This window comes from Manis pentadactyla, chromosome 4 (assembly GCF_030020395.1).
Source record: "Manis pentadactyla isolate mManPen7 chromosome 4, mManPen7.hap1, whole genome shotgun sequence".
NCBI classification, from domain to species: domain Eukaryota; kingdom Metazoa; phylum Chordata; class Mammalia; order Pholidota; family Manidae; genus Manis; species Manis pentadactyla.
Window position 1 is genome coordinate 21,300,299 of NC_080022.1, and position 22,159 is coordinate 21,322,457.

At 41.9% G+C, this 22,159-nt stretch overlaps 1 protein-coding gene, 1 long non-coding RNA gene and 4 other non-coding genes across 9 annotated transcripts in view; 1 reads left to right on the forward strand and 5 right to left on the reverse strand.

The window, feature by feature from the left end:
• TRNAU1AP (tRNA selenocysteine 1 associated protein 1) overlaps positions 1-17,627 on the forward strand; it is a 22,798-nt gene extending 5,171 nt beyond the window's left edge. For 2 of the 4 annotated variants that reach the window (XM_036914990.2, XM_036914989.2), the window contains exons 3-9: positions 3,555-3,654; positions 4,271-4,323; positions 5,726-5,857; positions 6,887-7,006; positions 10,464-10,626; positions 12,172-12,205; positions 17,309-17,627. In XM_036914990.2, the coding sequence (XP_036770885.1) occupies positions 3,555-3,654; positions 4,271-4,323; positions 5,726-5,857; positions 6,887-7,006; positions 10,464-10,626; positions 12,172-12,205; positions 17,309-17,445 (739 nt within the window). In that variant the 3' untranslated portion in view covers positions 17,446-17,627. The remainder of the gene's footprint in view (positions 1-3,554; positions 3,655-4,270; positions 4,324-5,725; positions 5,858-6,886; positions 7,007-10,463; positions 10,627-12,171; positions 12,206-17,308) is intronic. The other 2 variants (XM_036914992.2, XM_036914991.2) reach the window with 2 other exon arrangements.
• LOC130683326 (uncharacterized) lies at positions 17,028-21,178 on the reverse strand. The gene is made up of 6 exons (XR_008996939.1): positions 20,882-21,178; positions 19,807-19,907; positions 19,449-19,520; positions 19,092-19,144; positions 18,426-18,547; positions 17,028-17,431 (listed from the first exon to the last, which is right to left on the reverse strand). It is a non-coding gene; the product is annotated as an uncharacterized LOC130683326 (long non-coding RNA).
• On the reverse strand, positions 18,619-18,692 carry LOC118927158 (small nucleolar RNA SNORD99). Its single transcript, XR_005030733.1, has one exon. It is a non-coding gene; the product is annotated as a small nucleolar RNA SNORD99 (small nucleolar RNA).
• LOC118927155 (small nucleolar RNA SNORA61) lies at positions 19,289-19,421 on the reverse strand. Its single transcript, XR_005030730.2, has one exon. It is a non-coding gene; the product is annotated as a small nucleolar RNA SNORA61 (small nucleolar RNA).
• On the reverse strand, positions 19,629-19,759 carry LOC118927154 (small nucleolar RNA SNORA44). The gene has a single exon (XR_005030729.1). It is a non-coding gene; the product is annotated as a small nucleolar RNA SNORA44 (small nucleolar RNA).
• LOC118927162 (small nucleolar RNA SNORA16B/SNORA16A family) lies at positions 20,232-20,366 on the reverse strand. The gene has a single exon (XR_005030736.1). It is a non-coding gene; the product is annotated as a small nucleolar RNA SNORA16B/SNORA16A family (small nucleolar RNA).
• Positions 21,179-22,159: the final 981 nt, after the last annotated feature.

The window sequence follows — 22,159 nt, forward strand, 5'->3', positions numbered from 1 at the left end:
GACTCAGATTCAAGTCTGTCCTCATAGCCATGAGTGCCCTTAACTCGTATGCCATTCATTTAAATACTTATAGAGACACTACTGTGCACCACAATATAAGAGTCCTGGAATGACATGGCTGAAACAAGCCAGACATAACCTCTCCTCTCAGAATTTACTATATGCTAGTAGGGGAATGAGACAATAACAGATGAGAATATAAGGGGTGGTCAACTCTGTGACTCGTTGACAGGCATTCACAGCCCAAATACCCAGGAACTGATTTCCTGACTGGCAGATCATACTGGCCTACATATTTTTCTTCTTGCTCTTATAGCAAAAACCCCAGATAATCAGCTACTGGTATGAAATTTACATGCAACAAAATGCACAAATCTAGATGCAGCGTTATTTCCACCACAAATTAGTCCTGTAATACTTTTTAAAACACTGATACCACTTCTTGTATTTTAATCTTTGAAATAAGATTTGGAACTATCCATTCCTCTACCCATGATTGCTAACCTCTAGTGGCTCCTTATGGTGGTACATGCAGACTCGTGCATTTACATCCTGCCTCACTTGAACAAAGACTTTAAAGAACACAAGAATACTTAAAATACTGAATATAAGAATACTGTAAGATAAATAAGTATAACTTAAAAACCAAGATCAGAGAAGATAAGACCCAAGGAAAAATAATATGCAATAAAGCATAGAGCTTAAGACTGCAATCAGTGGTTGCACAACAGGGTGAATGTGCAATCCACAGAACTGTACACTTAAAAATTGTCGAAATGATACATTTTATGTTAAGTATATTTAACCACAATTGTTAACATTCAGAAAAGAAGTCAGATGTGGAAAACCACAGCTCTTATTCGTCACCAGTAGGACTGTAAAGTGGTATACCAGTAGGCCCAAGTATCTGGCAGTTTCTTACGTCCATGTATGCTGTGATCCAGCAAGTCTGGTCCTATTTACCCAAGAAATTAAAACATATATCCACGAGAAAAAAAGAACTGGAAAAAGAATGTTCATAGCAGCTCAATGACAATGGCCAGAACTGCACGCAGCCCAGGTATCCATGATCAGATAAATTACTGGTGTGTTCATAGAACAGAATACCTTAGCAATAAAAAGGAACAAACGTATAGCAACAACTTGAAAGAATCTCAGAAGTGTTATGCTAAGTAAAAGAAGCCTTACTATATGATTCTATTTATTTAAAAATCTAAAATACACAAAACTAATCTGTGGTAGAAATAACTGCATCTAGATTTGTGCATTTTGTTGTATGTAAATTTCATTGCATATAAACCAAAAAAAAACCAAACTGGAAAAGAACTGAAGTCTAGTGAATAATATGCATATTAAAGTATTTGAAGGAAGTATAGCACTATCTGTAACATACTTTGAAATGTATCAGAAAATAAGCAGGTTGATGATGGTGGAGGGATGGATAGATGGGTAGTTACATGATGAAATAAGTAGAGTTGACCCTTGAACTAAGTGGGTTAAACGGGTGCCAACCCCTGCACAATTGCACATCCACAAATAATTTTGACTCCTCCAATAACATAACTAATAGCTTCCTATTGACCAGAAGCTTTACCAACAGCAGTATTAACAGTTGAGTAATATATTTTGTGTATGTATTATGTACTGTGTTCTTAAACTAACCTAGAGAAAAAATGTTTTTTCAAATTGTCACAAATCTCAAAATTTCCAATATGTTTACTGAAAAAAATTCACATGTAAGCAGATCTGCACAGTGCAAATCCATATTGTTGAAGGGTCAACCATAGAATAAAATGTTTATTGTAGGTGGTGGGTATATGGATGTTTGCTATACCATTGTTTTCATTTCTGTGTCTGGAATTTTCATAAGATGTTGGGAAAAGAATGTAGTCAGACTTTCCTGAATTCAAATCCACCTTTGGCACATACCAGCTGTGTCGTTCAGGGCAGAGTGTACAATCCTGCTAAGTCTCAGTCTCCTCATCTAAATGAAAGAAATGGTTTCATTTGCCTAATACAGGTATTGTGAGGACTCAGTGAGATGGGGCATGTGCGGGGGCTAGCTCAGTGCCTGGCCCATAGTGAGCACTTGGTAATAGTCCGCTCTTACTGGTGCTGGTCTTTACATCTATGAGCCTTAAAATTCTACATTCACAAGCCAGGAGGCACAGATCTGGCCCGCTATGCCTTTTGGCATTAGGAAATATTTATGGAGCCCATAGACTGTTGTGTGACTCAGGCTCAGGTACCACCCTTACCCACACCATTTTGGCTTTGTGTCTATAAGGGGATCTGAACTGAAAATCTAAAGTACTATTTCCAGAAAAAATTGGATTATATCACTGGTAGTAGCTTTTAGGATGACTTTTAAAAAATTAACTGTTTTCAGTTTAAATCTCTTATCAGATAGGGATGTCAGAGAATGTAGCCACGACCTGCTACTTACATCTCTTAGTGATGCTTTAAAAAAGAGAACATTGGGAATCTCAGACATCCCCCAATTAGGTAAGGTCCATGGGTTTACTTGTCTATCCAAACAGATTGTAAGTTCTTGAGGACAGGAACCACATTCAGCTCTACTAGCCAAGCTTGTCATAGATGATTTAAAAAACTGTTCTTTAATTATGAACATTTTCAAACAAAATTTCAAAGAACAGTACAGTGAACACTCATACAGCTAACACCTAACTTTGGCAGTTGTTAACATGTTGCCATATTTTCCTATCCAAATTAGTCTAAAGATGGATAGATTTAAATGGATATTTCTTATTGCTGAACCATACGAAAATAAATTACAGGCATTGTGAAACTTCTAAGTATTCAAGCATGCATTGCCCAAAACTGGACATTCTCTTACATAACCACATTGTTCATATCACACAAACATAATAATGATTCCCTAATAAGTACAGTTGGCCCTTGAACAACACGGGCTAAATGGGTGCTGAGCCCTGCACAATCTAACATCCACATATAATTTTGACTTCCCCAAAAATGTAACTACTAAATACAGTTACTTTTTTTAAAAATTTATTTTTATAATTGTCCCCAGAACATCTTTTATAACTTTTTGTTGTTTTTAATGAATTAAGATCCAGAGATCCTGTACTGCATTTAGTTCTTTTGTCTGTTGGCTCTTTAATGCAGAAAAGCCCACCTCTTTTCTTTCCTTTGTAACATCGGCATTTTAAAGAGGTTAAGATTAATTGTCCTGCATTCTGGAATCTGGCACTACATTCTGGATTTGTTTCCTTGTGGTGTGGTAGTTTACTTGTTATGTCCCTAATATTTCCTGTGACATTAGATCCGTTTGGACTACTTTAAATATTTTTGGCAATAAGGTGATACAGTACATAAGTAAACATTACCTAAATGAATCGGGGACTGGCCTGGATTGGCAATCCTTTATATTCAGGTTTTTGATTTGGCAGGGAACAAAAACAGGATGGGCTCTGATGAGAAACGTTTTTCCCCTCTGTGTAGGCCAAGACTCAGTCTCTCATCTGGGAATCCAGTCTTCAACCATTCTCTTTCTCTGTTTGCTTTCATTCCAGGATCCCAGCTGGCTACTGTTTCGTAGAATTCGCAGATCTGGCCACAGCCGAGAAGTGTTTGCATAAAATTAACGGGAAACCCCTTCCAGGAGCCACACCTGTAAGGACACTTAGATAATAATTATGTTGCTGTTTTTATTGTCATGGAGAACTGTCATCGATTGAATCCCTACTGTGTGCTTACATTATTTTATGTAATCCTGTAAGCACTCAGCAGTAGGCATTGTGACCCATGACAGGCCAGGAAACTGAAGCTCAGGGCAGTGGAATACCTTGCCCAGGGCAGCACAGGTAGTAAGTGGCAGAACCGGGATGCAAACTGAGGATGGGCTGCCTCTAAAGTGCCCTTTCCACTCCGTGCCGCTGTCTCCTTTAGCAGAAGATTGAAACGTTAGACCCCTTGCCTGACTGAGCAACTAGAACAGGCTGGCAGCAGTGAGAACACATTCCAAGAGAGTTACATTTTGCTCTTCCCACAGTTACTTAGCTTACAGCTGCACCAAGCTGGCACACCTGGGCTCATAGAACCATGGAGCTGGCAGTGCCCTTAGCGGTCATCCGTGCAACCCCTTCATTTTATACAGGAGAAAAGGCTGAGGCTTAGAGAGGGGGAGATGTTTTGGCCAAGGTAATTTGTTTCAGTTTTTTTTCAAATATTGTTCGACTCTTGAAAAACACCTTTCTCTGTTTTAGTTTGTTTGTTTTTAAATTTCTAGGCAAAACGTTTTAAACTGAACTATGCCACTTATGGGAAACAACCAGATAACAGGTATGTACAGAGTAGCCGTAAGGTAGCTTCAAGCCCAGGAAATGTATAGATAGAGACAAGGTGCATCCCCGTGCCAGTCACTACCAAAGAAGAGGAGGCTTGGCTCCAGTTCACCTTCCTCCTGAAGGACGACATCTCCCATTCCCCCTGGGATCAGTCTTCTGGGTGTGGGTCTTGGTTTCCCCACCCCTAAGCCTTCCACCCTGTTACATCGCACAGTATTGGTGTTTTATTTTGTAAGAAGTGACCTGGTGTAGCAACATAAATTGATTTTGCTTTTCAGGTCACTGTTTGAAAATTTAAAAAAATACATCAATTGCAAAAAAGCCCCAAAACACAATGTCAAAAGCTTTAAAAAGGTGTATAGCCACTGACACTGTAATTCTGTTTTTCAGAATTTATTTGTGAATGTGTGCAAAGGTTAGCCTCAAAGATTGAAATATTATGTTCAAATGGACAAAATTGGTGAAAAACCCAAATCTAATAATGGAGAAGTGGTTTAAATTACAAAATGTTCATTAATTGGAATGCTATATGTCCATTAGCAAGTCATTGTAGCAGAAGAGGATATGTAAAGATGTTGGTGATATGTTAAAAGAGAAAAAAATGCTAGCAACAGAACAAATGAGGCATATCCAGTTTTTGTAAATTCAAAAGAAGCAGCCAAAGAAAAAAATATATATCAAAGTGTTAATGAGATTGCCTTTGAATGGATGGGTTATTGATCATTCTATTTGTCTTCGACCTTTTGTGTATTCTAATGTTATACAAGGAATGTGTATTATGCTTGAAATAAGAAAACAGTGAGTTTTGTTCTTATTAATTCTAGAACAGGGGTTGGCAAATTGTGGTCTGATTTATCTCATCCTTGAGCTAAAAATGGTTATTATACTTTGAAAGGATTGTGAAAACAGAGAAAAGGCAACAGAGACCATAGGTGCTCTACAAAACCTAAAATATTTTGTCTGGCCCTTTACCAAAAACCCGTTTGCTGACCCCTCTCCTAAAAGTTAGGGGATTTTGTTTTAGCTAGGCTTTAGGTCTTTAGGAGATAAGGTCCAGTGTCTTTCTCTCTCTTTCACTGTTTGAGTTAAAACTATGCAGTGAATACAGAATGTCTAGTGTTATCTTCTGAGCACCTCTGCTTGGGTCCCTGTAGTTGCACACATGTAATACTTAAAACCAATTAGGCTTTGTTCAGTGGGTGAAGGACTTGGGACGGGGCTACTTTGATAACTCGCCCGCCAGGACTGCCAAATGAAAGCAGTTAGGGCCTAATTAGGGACCCATCAGATGTGTTGTTCCTTAAAAGGCCCAGGAAAGGTTTACCTAGAATGGGCCCAAAGAGCTTGTCAGACAAAGGTTTTGGTCTTGGTCTCTGAATCTTGTTCTCTCCTCTCAGCCCTGAGTACTCCCTCTTTGTGGGGGACCTGACCCCAGATGTGGATGATGGCATGCTGTATGAATTCTTCGTCAAAGTCTACCCCTCCTGTCGGGGAGGCAAGGTGGTTTTGGACCAGACAGGCGTGTCTAAGTAAGGCCTCACCTGTTACGCCTACCCTGTTAGTGGGAGCCTTTTCCTCAGAGGTAGAGGTAGTGCAGTGAGGCTGTGCAGCGTGGAGGTGGAGAGTACCAGCTCTGGAGCCACACTGCCCGATGGGAATCCCGGCTCCAGTGCTAGCTGGGGGTAACACAGTCAAGTGACTGAACCTCTGGCCCTATTGCACCTCTGCAAAATGGGCCTGGTTAATAGTATCTGCTCATAGAGGGGATGTAAGGATTAAATGATGTCATATAATAAAGCAATAGGATATGCTTTATAGGTGTTTGCCAGTTTATTTACTATTATTACTTTAAAAGTGGAAACGCTTCAAGGAAGGCTCATTCTTGATCAGAGTATAGCAGTTGTAAACTCAGGCTTTGAGAGTTTGACAGGCAGGCCTGAATTTGAATCCTGCTTCCACTATGACTTTGGACAAGTTATTAAACATCTCTTAACTTTGGTTCCCTCTTCAGTAAATGTGGATACTATCTTCATCAAATTGTTGGGCAGTTTGTTAAGATAACCCTGGGGAAATGCTCAGCACAGTGCATGGAAATAGTAAGTGCTCATTAAATGTTAGCTCTCGTTCATTTATCCCCCAAGTAGAATATGAGTTCAGGAGAACAGGAACCTTGTCTGCTTCTGGATGCTGAGTGCCGGTGCCAAGCCCAATACCTACACACAGGACAGACTCAGTAATGTTTGCTGGATGAACCTCTACAACTGTTACCACTACTGCAGTTACTGTAATGATAATGATAGTAATGATACTTGCCCCTAGGTTGGGAGGAAAGCTATTTGGGAAGGAGCCCTGTCATTGAAGGTATGGAGGAGAACTGTGAACTGAAAGTGGGGCTCCTACAGATCTCGGGATCCTCCAGCGCTTGAATCTCTGTGGCATACCTCCACTGATGGGGCTCTCACCCCTTCCCACGTAGTCTGATGGACTTCCTTCCATTCTTAGACTTGATTTTTAGCACATTTGTGATCTAAATAGTGTGTGGGTTTTTTTTCCTGCAGGGGCTATGGTTTTGTGAAATTCACAGATGAACTGGAACAGAAGCGAGCCCTGACAGAGTGCCAGGGAGCAGTAGGACTGGGGTCTAAACCCGTGCGGCTGAGCGTGGCAATCCCTAAAGCGTGAGTCCTGACTGGCAGGGAAGGTAGAGGGCCTCTAGACTGCCCCCCACCTGGACGCTCCTCACTTGTTTTTTGATAATCAGGGCATCCACAGGCTCGATGGAGGATGCAGGGAGACGCTAGGTCACAAATAATCAATGCCTGTTACCTGCCAGGCTGTGTGTTGGAGATGAACAAGCATAACTCCCCCTCCAGAAGCTTAACGGCTGGAGAGAGAGCTGTGAGTGGGGAGGGCAGATACATCTGCCATTGCTGGTAGCAGTGCTGGAAAAGCAGCTTGGCTCCATGTACTTAATGTCCCTGCTGTTTGTACAGTAGTGCCGCTGTTAGAAATTTATCCATAGAACCAATAAGAATTAAGTAGAAGGAAAAAAATACACTCAGTTTTAGCCTTATGTATGTCAGTGTAACCTAGAAACCTCCTGTGATTGTCCCTTGCTGTGGGAAAGACTAAGGATTAACGATCCAAACACTACAGAATATTACACATGCTATTGTATGTGTCATGCTAGGGAGAAAACCCTTCTTCCCTTACATCTCCAAACAAGTTTCTCACTTGTGTGAGAAACAACTTAAAACTGTCCAGGTTTCTCACAGATAAAACTTCTCTGCGTAGAATCTTCCCTTTTTTTGGCCAAAGCAGTGGTTCTCAGCTGGGGATAATTTTGCTCCCCGGGCAACACCTGGAGACAATTTTGGTTGTCACAACCGCGTGGGGTTAGGGGAGGTGCTGCTGGCATCTCCTCTAAGTAGAGGCTGGGGATCCTCCTAAATGCCCTACCGCACACAGGACAGCTCACAACAGACTTCTGCAGCCCTCCCCCAGTCAGCAGGGCCAACGCTGAGAAACTCCGCGCCAGAAGTGGAAGAGTGGCTGCATTCTTAGGGCAGAACTTCCACATGGACATGTTTTTTAAAGCAGCAAAAGATTTGGAAGTTCTTTGCAGTTTAACTGTTTAAAACCTAGATCAGCCTAAGTGATTTTCCCCCTAAATGTTATTTGTTCTAAACTCTACTGTATGTGTAAAAACATGAAGAAAATATTTAAAAGAGAAATTCTCATTACCCTAAAATGTCTAATCATAATTTCTGCATTCCTTTCCAAGTTCCCCATGGGTGTCCGTGAGATGCATAGATACATAGACATAGGTATAGACAGAGATGAACTACATATGAATCAGTCAGTATGTGGTAGATTTATTTCTTTATTCATTTTTAATTATAATTACAGTGCTTTTTTCCCCCAGGCCTGAGTATACATGCTCGTTTTCCCATATAGTTGCACAGTCGTCATTCTTTATGTTTTTAACAGCTGCAGTGTATTGTTTGGATTATATATTCTGTCTAGCAGTTCCTCTGATACTATGTTGGTTGTTTCTGATGGTTACCGTTTGTTCAGTCAACACTAACGGTCCCTACATTTCTGCAGGCCTGCCTTTAGACATTGGGGTTGTAGTGTGAATGAGAAACAGCCCCTTCTGCAAGGAGGTTATACCTGTTGTGGCTGTTTCCTTCTTGAGCACTGTTGCTGGTATTTGGTGCCTGCCTCTAGGGAGGTGCCCTCAAACACTAGGAGTTGAGGATGATAAAGTTCCCTTTGAGAGACTTAAGAGCTGAGTGTGGAGAAACAACAGAAATGTACAGACCCAGGCCAGGGAGACTGTACTTTGGGTTACTTAAACATGTCGGAAGTGTGGTGGACTCGTTGGAACATGGAACAGGAGTCGTGGAGGGGAGCATCAGCAGACTCCAGCCTGGTACTGAGCTGGGAGAGGGACCTCTGCCATTGGACTTCAGCGAGCCACCCCATCTGGAGGTGGTGCTGGAATCTGTCATTGAATTTGCAAAGAGTCATTCAGACTTCAAGCATTTTTGTTTCCTGCGTCTGGGGCTTCCATGGTACATCAACTCCTGCTTGTTGGTTTCCTCTCTGACTTCACTGTGGCAATGGGATACACCAGTCATGACGACAGAAATGCATTCCATACTATGTGACAGTTAGGATTCTCCTGAACCCACCTGGCATGGTGGTGTCAACCTCTGCCTTCTGTGTGTGTATGATGGGCACCTACAAGACAATGTGGCCGTGAGGAGTACAATGACTCTGGAAGCGCACTGCCGTGTCCTGAACTGGGGTTCTATTCTTCCGATTCTTCTTAGCTAGGACTGGGGGTCATTCCCCAGGCCTGTTTCATAACCCTGTGTGCACGTGGTTTTTGATATTTTTGAAAGCAGTGGATCCTTTGTAGGCTTAACATTCCATCTTTGGTTAGCAGCAGATTAGGTAGCCATGCAATCAGAAGACAGCTATCTGCTGCCCCTGGGCCTCAGCTCTGGTTGTGAATGCAGGATGGAGGCAAGATAGCTCAAGTCTCTCAGGGCAGGTACTGTAGGTAAGATCTGGGTGACAATAGGAACATGAGCCTTGGTGTTAAATTTGTCACCAGTCCTAGGTGTGGTGTTGAGTAAATCACTTAACCTTTCAAAAACACAGTATTCTCATCTGTATAAAGGGAATCATAGATAATAGCTGTATTGTAGGGTTGTGCAGAACTTAAAAGTAGGAGACCATATATGAAAAATAATTGGCACAAATCCTAAGTACCTACTCCATAATTGTAGCTAGGACTATAGCAGTGATGATACAGCTACTGCAATGCTTCCCCTATCTTTTTGTGCAGAACAGGTGATTAGATATTTTGTAGTTTGAAATGTTTCTTGGATCATCCTCCAAACAGATTCTCCAGGCCATGTTCACCTGAGCCCTTGTGACTAGCAGAAAAACAGTCCTCCAAGATCTTGAAAAAAGGAAAAAGTAGGACTGACAAGGTTTGATAACAGACAAACCTAGCCATTAAAAGATCCTCCTTTTTTTATTAAGGTATCATTGATACACAATCTTATGAAGGTTTCACATGAGCAACATTGTAGTTACAATAGTCACCCGTATTATGAAGCCCCCCTATCCCCCGATTGCAGTCACTGTCCATCAGCGTAGTAAGATGCTATAGAGTCATTACTTGTCTTCTCTGTGCTGTACTGCCTTCCCTGTGACCTACCTGTACTATGTGTGCTAATTATAATGCCCCTTAATCCCCTTCTCCCTCCCTCCCTCCCCAGCCCCTTCCCTTTGGTAACCCCTAGTGCCTTGGAGTCTGTGAGTTTGCTGCTGTTTTGTTCCTTCAGTTTTGTAAAAGCTTCTCTCTTTAAAGCATGGGCTCTGGAGCCAGACTGCCTGGGTTTGACTCTCTTACCAGCTGGGTGATTTTGGACGAATTATGCAACCTCTCCATTGCCTCATCTGTAAAGTAGGAATCGTGATATGCTTACTGCACAGGGCTGTTGTGGGGACTAAGTTATTCTGCACGAAACATTCAGAAAAGTCTCTGGCCATATCGTAAGTGTTGTGGAAATGTTTGCTTACATTTGTTTGTTTATTTTTGTTTCTTCATTTAAGGAGTCGTGTGAAGCCAGTGGAATACAGTCAGATGTACAGTTACAGCTACAACCAGTATTACCAGCAGTACCAGAACTACTATGCCCAGTGGGGCTATGACCAGAACACGGGCAGTTACAGCTACAGCTACCCCCAGTACGGCTATACGCAGAGCGCCATGCAGGTGATTGGGACGTGGCCGGTCTGGCCCTCTGGGATCACGCCGCCCTCTAAAGTCATGGGTCGTTCTCTAGGGTGGGGTTGTTAGAGACAGGACCTTGGGCTTCAGAAAGAAATGGGAAGAGCTGAAGCAGCCTAGTTCCTTTTGTTAAAAACAAGCCATCCTAACCTTAAATCTCTAGTTAGTTGGTCAGAAGCACAGTTAACAGCCTGGGTTTGTGACTAGCATCTGAAGTAGGGGTTGAGGAAAAGTCTTGTAGGACTGGACCCTTAACCTGTGGAATCTGATGCTATCTTGGGCAGATGTGTCAGAACTGAATCAAATTCTCATCTCGCTGGTGTTTTGTGTATGGGAACACTGTTACTCAGATAATATTTATTACTCCATATCCACACAAATACATTCAACTGGTCTTTGAAAAAGCAGCAAAAGCATTTCAATGGAGAAAGGAGTATTTTCAACAAATGGTGCTACAACACATTTAAAAAATGCTCTAGAACAGAGCTTATACCTTACACAAATATTGTCTTAAAGTGGAAAACAGACCTAAATGCAAAACACAAAACTATAAAATAGCTACAAAGGAGAAAATGTAGGTGACCTTTAGTTTGGCAATGACTTTTTATATACAATACCAAAAACAATGTGTGCAAGACAGACTTGATAATTTAGATGAATAAAATTAAAAACTCTGCAAAAGACACGTGTTAAAAGAGTATGAAAAGATACTCATGTCATTAGGGAACTGTAATTTAAAGCAACAGTAATATACCGCTACACACCTATTTGGCTAAAATCCCAAACACGGACACTAGCAAATGCGAGGATGTGGAGCAACAGGAACTCCCATTCAGTGCTGGTGGCACTGCAGAATGGTACAGCCACTTGGAAGACATTTTCTTACAACACTAAACATACTTTTACTGTATGATCCAGCAAGTCACCCTCCCTCCGTGGGTTGAACCCAAAAGAGTTAAAAACTTATGTCCACACAAGACCTCCACACATATGTATCTTGCTGGTATACGCATCATTGCCAAAACTGGGAAGCAACCAAAATGTCCTTCAGCAGGTGAATAAGTAAACTGTGGTACAACCATAGAATGGAGTGTTAATTAAGTGATAGCTTATACATAAATCTTCATAGCAGCTTTATTTGTAAACATCCCAAAACTCGAAAAAAACCCAAACCTCCAGTAACAGCTGAATGAATAAAAAATAATGGTGGTACATCCATACAAGGTAGTAATACTCAACAATACAAATGAACAAACTATTGATACATGCAACAAGATGAATTCTCAAAATAGTTAAGATTAGTGAAAAAGGCCAAAGACCCTAATCTCTAGGAAGTATATACCATATGATTCCATTTATATAAAACTGTAGGAAATGCTTGCTGTTGCTTGTGAATTATGGGGAAGAGGTTGCTGGAAAGGACTGGGAGGAAAAAATTATAAAGGGACACGAGTTAAAAAAAACAACCCATCCTACTCATGGGCCAGGATTTCACTATGCCTCTCACCCACATCTTTGGTCTCTTGGCAGACGTATGAAGAAGTTGGAGATGATGCACTGGAAGGTAAGAAAGGAGTCCATTCGCTCATTCCTCTGTCCTCTGTCAGCCATTTCCAAGTGCCTGCTTTGTGCCTGTCACCATCCCTTTAGCTAGATGCTTTCAGAATGCAAGGTGACTTCTGCTCTGGAGGACCTTACCTTCTGGTGAGAGAGCCAGTGCGTACGTAATCACAGTACAGAGTGAGTGTGTTGTCGTCCAGAGGTGTGAGTGCAGAGCCCAGGAGAAGGCAGCTCAAGGGAGTGAGCTGCTCACTCCCGGCCTGGTGGCAGAAACACTGTTGCCTTGTATTTATATGACAGTTTGTAAAATTCATTTTTTATTTAATTTTCCTTTCAATACTCAGTCTCTGGCTGTCCCCTCCAGGAAATACTGCCTCCTTTTAGAGATAACCTGAGTATAATAATATCTGTATGTAACTCCTTTGAATTTTCCAATCTCTTTCTCATCCATTAGTAATATATTCACAGCCAACACATTTTGTGCCAGGCTCTGCTACCTTTCAACACTGTGATGAGTTGGTACCGTTATAATCCCCAGTCTACAGAAAGGAAACTGAGGCTGAGATAGTTAATAATAGCTAACAGTTACTGAGGTCTTCCTATGCACAGGGCTCTGTTTTAAGCACTTTTCATGTATTAACTCCTTTCACAACAGTTTTGAGGTAAATACCACATTTATTCTATTTTGTGGACTAGAAAACTGAAGTAGAGGAGTTAAATTACTTGTCCAAGGTCACCATGGTTGCAAGTTGCAACATAGTAGCCAGAGGTGGAGGAGTCAGCCTTCCAACTGCAGTCTTGCCCCAGACCTCAGGATGTTTCTGGCTCTGTCCTAATGCCTGCCGTTTCACCCTAATAACCGCCCAGGGTCCCAGGGAGCATGGTGGGTGGTCGTCCTTCATCTATGCCCTGGCTTCAGTAGGCCGTCTGCCAGGCTCTTCAGAGTGAGGATGGGTGCTTTATTTTATATGTATCCATAGACTTCAGCTCCCACAAATGCCTGCCCTTGATGGAGCTCTTTTTTAATCTCTTCCCATAGGCTGTTCACCTGCTTAGACTGAGTACAGTAACCAAGCTGGTCACGCTTGCTTATAGTTTCCATATGGAGCCTTTCTAAATGCTCAAAGTTTCAACTCTTATAATTTAGATTAGAATTACAAGAGAGAGATCCCTGTTTCAAGGACCTGGCCTAGTACGTTCATGAAAGATTCAGCATGGACTGCTTTGGAAAAGGAAACAGGTTCTCAAGAGTAGGTAAGAAAGCTGGGACTAATTTACAAAACAAGCACAAAGAGCCTATAAACGACAAAAAAAAAGCGTTTAAATATACTGTATCAGTCAACTTTCTCCAGAGAAACAGGCAACAGGATGTATGAATATATAACTCTATAAAGTGAGCTGGAAACTCAGGATTTCTCTGTTTACAGTCTTGAGGCAGAATTCCTTCTTTGGGAAGCCTCCAGGCTTTCAGTTTATTAGATTAGGCCTACCCACATTATTGAGGATAATTTCCTTTATTTAAAGACAACTGGTTGTGGATGTTAATCACATCTCTAAAGTACCTTCACGCAACATCTGGACTGGTGTTTGGCAAACAGCTGGTGCCATAGCCCAGCCAAGCTGACACAAAACTTAACTGTCACACTATTAATCAAATACAAATGATAATATACCGTGTTTCTGTAAAAAGTTACAATGTGTATATCCTTTGAATCAATAATTTTATTTGAAAGATTTAATCCCCAAAATGATAGTCGTTACAGATAAATGTCCTATAATAGAGGATTTGTTAAATAATTGTCTTTTTTTTTTTTTAATCATGTCTTTTTCTGAGACTATTGACGTAAGAAAATGTTCTCAGTGAAACAACAGCAGATATAGAATAGGATATATGGTAAAGTTCCAGTAAGGGGTTTGTTTTGTTTGTTCTTTGGAATATAATTCCCATAACTTTTCAAGTGTACAATTCAATAGGTTTTAGAATAGTTACAAAGTTGTACAACCATTTCTACACTCTTAATTCTGGAAGAAACCCTGTAACCATTAGCAGTCACTCTCCATATGCCTGCCTCCTCCAGCCCCTGGCAGCCACTCATCTCCTGTCTGTCTCTTTAGATTTAACCTATTCTGGACATTTTAAATAAATGGTATCATATATAATGTGTGGTCCTCTGTGAATGGCTTCTTTCACTTAGCATAGTATTTTCAAGTTTCATCCATGTTGTAGCATGTATCAGTACTTTATTCCTTTGTTTAGCCAAACAATATTCCATTGTGTAGATACCTATTTTGTTAATGGACATTTGGGTTGTCTCCATTTTTGGTATTATGAATAATGGTACTGTGAACATTCATTCATAACTTTTTGTGTGGGCATAGAAAAGTTTTCATTACTCTTGGGTACATTCACAGGAGTGGAATTGCTGGATCATGTGGTAAATTCTATGTTTAACCATTGAGGAACTGCCAAATTTTACTGAAGGCACTGCAGCATTTTCTTCTCCTCCTAATAGTGAAGGAGGCTTCCAGTTTCTCCACATCTTCAGCAGTTACTCCTTTTCACTGTAGCCATCCTAGTGGGTTTGAAGTGCTATCTGATTGTGGTTTTGAATTACATTTCCCTGATGGCTTATGATGTTAAACCATCTTTTCATATGCTTATTGGCCACGTGTATATCTTCTTTGGAAAAATGTCTGTCCATTTTTTAATTGGGCTGTGTTTTATTTGTTGAATTATAAGAGTTCCTTATATTTTATTCTAGATACCAGTCCCTTATCCAGCACAATTTGCAATGTATTCCTCCCATTTCATAGTTATCTTTTCACACTCTTGATAATGTTCTTTGAAGCACAAAAGTTAATTTATATGAAGTCTGATTTTTTTGTTGCTTGTGCTTAGGGTGTCATATCTAAGAAACCATTGCCTGTTTACATTCTAAGTTTTAGTTAGCTCTTATATTCAGGTCTTTGATCCATTTTTAGTTAATTTTTGTATAAAGTATGAGGTAAGCATCTAGCTTTTTTCTTTGCATGTGATTATCCAGTTGTCCCAGCACCATTTGTGGAAAATACTGTTCTTTACCCATTGAATTATCTTGGTGCCCTCACCGGAAATCATTTTACTATAAATATATGGGTTTGGGTTTTGACCGATCTGTAGGCCTATCATTAGGGCCACTGCACTAGTTCTTATTACTGTTGCTTTGCAGTAAGTTTTGAAACAGGAGAGTGCTAGTCCTTGAACTTTGTTCTCTCCCAAGATTGTTTTGGCTACTCTGGGTCGCTTACATTTCCATATATATTTTATGATCAGCTTGTGAGTTTCTGCCAAAAAAAAGGCAGCTGCATCTTTGATAGGGATTGCACTGAATTGGGTACAAATTCACACCTAATTTGGGGAATGCTGCTATCTCAGTATTGTCTTCCAATGCAATTATATGGGATGTCTATTTATTTAGGTCCTTAATTTCTTCAGTTAGTTTTAAAATACGTATTCTAGTGAATGGGTGTGTTTATGCATTTCTTTTTGGTATCATTAATCTACAATTACATGAGGAACATTATGTTTACTAGACTCCCCCCATCACCAAGTCCCCCCCACATACCCCATTACAGTCACTGTCCATCAGTGTAAGATGCTATAGAATCACTACTTGTCTTCTCTATGTTGTACAACCCTCCCCATCCCCCCCTACATTATGTCTGCTAATAGTAATGCCCCCCACCTTTTTCTTTTTATTCCCCTCTTATCCCTCCCTTCCCACCCATCCTCCCAGTCCCTTTTCCCTTTGGTAACTGTTAGTCCATTCTTTGGTTCTATGAGTCTGCTGCTGTTTTGTTCCTTCAGTTTTTTCTTTGTTCTTATACTCCACAGATGAGTGAAATCATTTGATACTTGTTTTTCTCTGCCTGGCTTATTTCACTGAGCATAATGCCCTCTAGCTCCATCCATGTTGTTGGAAATGGTAGGATTTGTTTTCTTCTTATGGCTGAATAATATTCCATGGTGTGTATGTACCATGTCTTCTTTACCCATTCATCTACTGATGGACACTTAGGTTGCTTCCATTTCTTGGCTATTGTAAATAGTGCTGCGATAAACATATGGGTGCATCTGTCTTTTTGAAACTGGGCTCCTGCATTCTTGGGGTAAATTCCTATAAGTGGAATTCCTGGGTCAAATGGTATTTCTATTTTGAGTTTTTTGAGGAACCTCCATACTGCTTTCCACAATGGTTGAACTAATTTACATTCCCACCAGCAGTGTAGGAGGGTTCCCCTTTCTCCACAATCTCGCCAGCATTTGTTGTTTGTCTTTTGGATGGTGGTGATCCTTACTGGTGTGAGGTGATATCTCATTGTGGTTTTAATTTGCATTTCTCTGATGATTAGCTGTTTATGCATTTTAAGCCAACACAAGACTAAAAGTATAAAGTGTTATCAGAGTAATTGATTTTGTTTTAATGTGAAATATGTTTATGTGGAAAAATACAAAAGACAAATGTCTAGTTTGATGCTTTACACAATGTTCCCTGCTAGGGAAAACTTGATTTTCTGTGATAATCATTTTCTCCCTTCTCTTTAATCACTTAGGTATGCATCCCTAAACAATCTGGTTAGTTCTGCCCATTTTTAATGTAATATGCAGTTGTACTCTATGTACAGTCTCTTTCCATTCAGCATTCACTCAGCATTTTGAGGTCCATTCCAAGTTATGTGCGCTGAGGCTCATTTTCAGTGCTTTTTAATAGTGCTATGGACTTACTAATTTTGATGAGATTTTTTGAAATAAGGACCACACTAGAAAAGCCAGGACACATGAAGGCTAGAGGTAGAGGTGTAGCTTTTAATGAATCTGGAGTAAGAGCCACCATTTGAATAGTGACTACATGTTACATTCTCTAAGTACATTATTGTCGTCCTCACAGAACCCTGCAAGGCAGTGTGATCAGCTGCCATGAGAAATGAGGGAACTTGACACCAGGACAGGGAGCTTGCCCTAGGAAACAGGAAGTCCTGGATGTAGAAGAACTGAATCCAGTCTCTTGTGGCAACTGAGAGCTTCTCCTCTTGATGCTCCCTGAACCTGTCCTTGCTTCTTTTCCAGACCCCATGCCACAGCTGGACGTGACTGAGGCCAACAAGGAGTTCATGGAGCAGAGTGAGGAGCTGTACGATGCATTGATGGACTGTCACTGGCAGCCTCTGGACACAGTGTCTTCGGAGATCCCTGCCATGATGTAGCCAGGACAAAGGACAAGCAAGAATGGATTATGCAAGGGAAATAAGAGACTCCTTTAAAAAAATCCAATATCACCTTTCTGGAAATGTTTTGTGAGATTTTTAAGTTGTTTTCCAACACTGCTGCCTTTATTTGACAGTGAGCCATTTGACTTTGAAAACCAAGGGACAACTGTTGAAAAGCACTGAACAGGTTCCATTTTGTCTTTGAACTGTAATCATTTTTCCAGGTAGAGTTATGTACGTGCACTGGGATTATTAACCAAAGTGGATCATGTGATTCCGTTTCTAAACCTCATGGCCCTTCTCAGGTGATAGGCACTAAAGGTTTACTGAGGTCAGAAGGCATCAGTTAACGTGTTCTATGTCCAATGTAGGTATGCCCCGTTCCCCACAAATTGCTTCAAGTCTTGTAGTAGTGAGCTAATTAGGCATTCCAGCTGGAAATGAAGTTGCATGGAATTACTGTGCTATGCCAAGCCCACCTATTTCTTGACCCTAGTTACCTAAGTATATTCAATAGGTATAAATGTTTTACCTATATGAAGTAGTGGCTTATAAAGGTAACTTGACCTTGACTGAGGTTGATGAGTACCAGACTTTCACACCAACCTTATACACATCTCTTCTGTTTTCCAAATCAGGAAATCCCATTTTTCAATTTAGAGTATACCCAGGCCCCTCTTGAGTTGGGTTTATGCCAAAAACCTGTATTTCATACTTAGTTTTGTGTTAAGAGGATAGTGGGGGTGGGGGTGGGCAGGCAAATGGTCTATGCCACAAGAAGCCTTTAAAGATTTTTAAAATCTTAGGCCTAGTCTGCATTCTCAGGTTCATCAACAGAGAAGTAGAACAGTTATAGAATTTACTATATTGCCCCCTTTGAGAGTTCAGCCTTTTTTATTAAGAAGCTGAGTCTATGGAATATTTAATTGGGGAATAGCCAACAATTTGAGCAGTCAAGAAAACTGATACAAACATACTTTGAGTCTTTTATTGGTCACTTTAACATGCCAGGCAGCAGCTTTAGCAAAAATTGAGGTCACTGTTTCCACTTAGAATAGCCTGTTGTGTTAGCTTGCCTTCTTCCCATAGCACTTCTCTCCTGAAAAGGAAGTATAAGCCAATGTGTTAATGTGCCCCAATAGATTAATGCCACCCAGGCATTTTTCTAAGAGCTGGTCTCAGTCCCATATCCGCATTTATCATCCGTAGACGTCCACTCAGATTAGGTTTCATCCTGGACCAGTCAGCCTAAAAAATAACCCTGAGCTACTTGTTTCTACCCAGTCCCTCCCAACTCACTCAAACTATGGGTAAAGATTCCATGGTTGGAGATAACCCCAGAACATCAGGCAGCTCAAGCCACTGTTGTGCATTGACAGCAAGCAGCCCTTGCTGCCAAGGGTGCGGGGCTGTCCCACCTGGCACACTGTACTCACAGAATGTGCCCGCCCTGAAGCTCTTAACAGGCCAAATCAGCTCCTCTGGCCATGAATGGGTAACAAATACAGCACACAAGGACGACCAGATGTAAACGGCCTATTACAAAGCTTAGACTCTTTACACAGACCTGAGTGGTCTATTTGCTAAACTGCTTAAAGCTGCAAAGGAGCTATGATAAAGCTTCAGGTAGTCATTTAACTTACCCAACTCCTTAGATACACAATCACAGGCAAAAGCAGCTTCACTGGTAAGAGACCTACAGAACGGGGCAGGGACACCCTCAGTCAAGAGGCAGGAAAGCCACTGATAAATCCCTCCCGAAATATGCAGAAATACTAGTAATCGCTACACCAACTGCCCAAAAATTCATATACATCCTCCATTTTACAGGAGAAGACAACTTTGTTTGAAACTAGCCCACATGCTATATATGAGACTATGAGCACTGCAGGACCAGCCTCAGCGTTCCTTTTCCTCCTTTTACGACCACCAAGACCAGTGTTCAGATCCGATGGGAAAGGGAACCGGAGGGTCAGGCCATCTTCAGCATTTAACTTCACCTTATTCTAAAACAGCTCCAGCAACAAGGTGGTCTCTTCAGTATTAGACACTGCCGGGAGACATGAGGCGACCTGCAGGGAAGAAGTGTAAGTGCTCTGAACAGTTGATCCAGCTTACTCACCTGCAGGGGGGCTGCAAACACCCGGACTCAGGTGAAGGCTCCCAGCCTGGGACCTGAGACATGTAGGAAAGGCGAGTGGCAGCTGCAGGTATTGCGCTGACCCGTGCTGTCAAAGTCTCTCCAGGTTGTTCTCGCATGCAGTTGGAGGTCCCATGGCCACAACCAGCCACAGCCCTTGGGAACATGCTGCACTGACCCACCAGGTAGCTCCCAATTAGTCTCCACAAGAAACCTACCAGGTCCTCACGTAGTTGTGCTCCATTAGCGTCATGACCCCAGAATCTTCACTCAAAAGAAAGCTCAACTTCAGTCACCCTGAGACCTTCGTGTGGCACAGCTGAGACAAGAACACAATTGTCCTGAATGATCTAATTGCTCCCTTCTGGTCTTTAGAATCAAAGGTTTGACTGGCCTTTCGGTCCTGGTTTCAAAAAGTTTTTCAGGGCAATGACCCACAGTACTGCCAGTATCTGTGCCGTCTGCCACTGGACTTTCCCAGCACGTGTCCAACGCACTCCCTCTACCCCTCCACACTGAGTCTTGGCAAGTTAGCAAGTTATTTCTAAAAACCTTATTCTAGTAACTATATGCAAGACTCCATCAACGGCACACCTCTGCAAAAAAAGCTGTACCTGAGAAATGGCAGGTACAGTGGGAACGGTCTTGTCTTTTCCTGAAATGTTGCAGATCAGTTACAGCAAACAGAACGGCGACCGTCAAGGAAAACTGTCACTCTGGGCTCCTTTTTGACCACAGCAGCTATGTGGAAGCAGCTGCAGCTTCGATAAGGGCCACAGGGCAATCAAGGTCTCAGGACAGCCCCGACTGCTGTTCCGCCCTCAGACCCACCTAAATCCTACACATAACTGGACACTGAAATTCATCTCCCAGGACATTGGGGAGATCAAAAAGGAGAACAGATACCCAATAGGTCCCAATTACCACTTTACTATTTGTGTTCTGTCATTTAACCTTTACAAGACTATTTTAGCATCCCCATTAGGTTTAGATCAATTAAATTACTTGAAGGTCGCCTATGAATGTGAAAAGTGAGTGAAGTGGAGTCCAAAATAGGATCTGAATAACTCTAAAACCCATCCTCCAGAAAACTTCGTCCTTATATACACGGGGATGAATTACTAAACGTGCAGCCAGTTAACAGGTAAAGTCACTTCCCCCAAGGTCACCCGGCAGGTCACTGTCACAGGCGGTCAATTCAAGATCTGGCTAACCACCACGCAGCCTCCTCTAGATTAAGCCACTTTAAGCCCAGGACTGCCCTGCAGCGGGCCGCCTCTCCGCGTTACTCACCCGTCACGGCGGAGCTCAGGGATGCGCAGGCCGAGGCGGGAGAAGGGCGCGGCCGTCGCGGGCTCCGGTCGCTCTCACGGCGCACGCGGCCGACGTGGCCTTCCGTACTTGAGCCTCCACAGGCCCATAGGGCGGGCATCTCCGGGACGCGCTCAACATCCTGCAGCCTCATGAGGCAGCCCGGCGAGTGAGGGGCCGATGGCAGTGGAGCTAAGGCAACCTGCGGCGAGGACGGGTTTGGATGGTAGCAGCCCAGATTAGCAACAACATACAGCAGCGCAGTGGATGGAGAAAGGATGTCTACACTCTAGTAGACCGTTTATATAGGTCCGTCCTCGGGGCCGCGCCTGACGGCTGGAGCGCCGCACCGCGCAGACCGCCGGGAGTTGTAGTCCATTCGCCCTCCGCACGGGGCGGTGCGTTCAGCTCCCAACCTCACGCATGGGCTGGAGGTGAAGGGACGTTGTGAGTGGTTCTTGAGGTCCGAAGGGGCTCATCCGCCTGGTTTCGCACGCATTGAACGTCCAGTGCAGAACACTGGGCTCACAAATGAATCAGACGGCCGTGCCCTCAGGAGTTCAGTCTAGGAAGGATTCGAGAGTCGGAAAGTTTAACCCTGTGAACTGGGAAAGCTGTTTTAGTTATTCAGAGTCCTTTGGATTTCCATATACATTTTAGTATCAGCTAATTTGTATTTCTTTTAAAGCCTACTGGGATTTGGTTGGTATTGCATTGAATTTGTAGATAAATTTGGGGAAAATTGATAAATACATTGAATTTCCTCGTGAGGATGGTATCTCCATTTAATGAGGTCATTTAAATTTTTTCAACAGTGTTATGTAATTTTCAGCTTACAAGTCATCAGATTTATCCCTAAGTTTTTCATATTTTTGATGCACTTGTTAAATGGTATTGTTTTTATCAACTTCAAATTCTAAATGGTTATTGCTAGTATATATAGAACTAATTTTTGCATATTAATGGGTATCCTGCAGCCTTGCTAAACTCACTTATTAGTTCTAGCAGCTTTTTTGTAAGTTCCTTGGACATTTTTCATGTCTATAAATAGACAGGTTTACTTCTTCCTTCCCAATCTGGATGCCTTTTCTTTCTTTTTCTTGTCCTCTATTACTGGCTAGGACTTCCAGAATAATTTTGGATTAATGAGTTACATTTCATCAAAATTTAAAACTCTGGGGGTGGGACTAAGGTCAGGAAATAATTTAAAAAGGACATAGGGAAAATTTAGGGGGTGAAACATGTTAGTTGTCTTAATTG